The sequence below is a fragment of the Eimeria mitis genome, genomic scaffold, assembly GCF_000499745.2.
Source record: "Eimeria mitis Houghton genomic scaffold, Emh_scaff4663, whole genome shotgun sequence".
Classification (NCBI taxonomy): Eukaryota; Apicomplexa; class Conoidasida; order Eucoccidiorida; family Eimeriidae; genus Eimeria; species Eimeria mitis.
In genome coordinates, this window is record NW_013572967.1 from 1 (window position 1) to 662 (window position 662).

The window sequence follows — 662 nt, forward strand, 5'->3', positions numbered from 1 at the left end:
TATATATATATATATATATATATTATATATATATACACATATGCATATAAATATATAAAAGAGAAGAGACAGATGAGCGGAGATATAAAATAAAAAGAAAAAGAAAACAGCAGAAAGATAAATAAATATAAATAGAGAAACATAAACAATATAAAATATAAATATAAATAAATACAAATAAAAAAGAGAGATAGATAGATATATATATATATATACATATACATATAATATAAATAAACAATATATAAATATATAAATATATAAATATATAAATATATAAATAAATATATATTTTTATTATATTATATAAACCATATACAACGGTAATATAAATAAACAAAACAAACAAAAATAAATAAAATAAAAAAAAGATATAAACACAAAACGGCGATAGAACCACAAAGGAATTATCGGAGCCGCTGCTGCTGCTGCTGCTGCTGCTGCTGCAGCTGCTGCTGCTGCTGCTGCTGCTGCTGCTGCTGCAGCTGCTGCTGCAGCTGCTGCTGCCGCTGCTGCTGCCGCTGCTGCAGCTGCTGCTGCTGCTGCTGCCGCTGCTGCTGCCGCTGCTGCAGCTGCTGCTGCTGCTGCTGCCGCTGCTGCTGCTGCTGCTGCAGCTGCTGCTGCTGCTGCTGCTGCAGCTGCTGCTGCTGCTGCTGCTGCAG

At 35.2% G+C, this 662-nt stretch overlaps 1 protein-coding gene across 1 annotated transcript in view; it reads right to left on the bottom strand.

Moving 5' to 3' along the window:
* Nucleotides 1-407: 407 nt before the first annotated feature.
* Nucleotides 408-662, bottom strand: part of EMH_0076880 (uncharacterized protein) — a gene marked incomplete at both ends in the record, with an annotated part of 1,229 nt that continues 974 nt past the window's right edge. The window contains one exon of the mRNA XM_013499778.1: nt 408-660. Coding sequence (XP_013355232.1) covers nt 408-660 — 253 coding nt within the window. The remainder of the gene's footprint in view (nt 661-662) is intronic.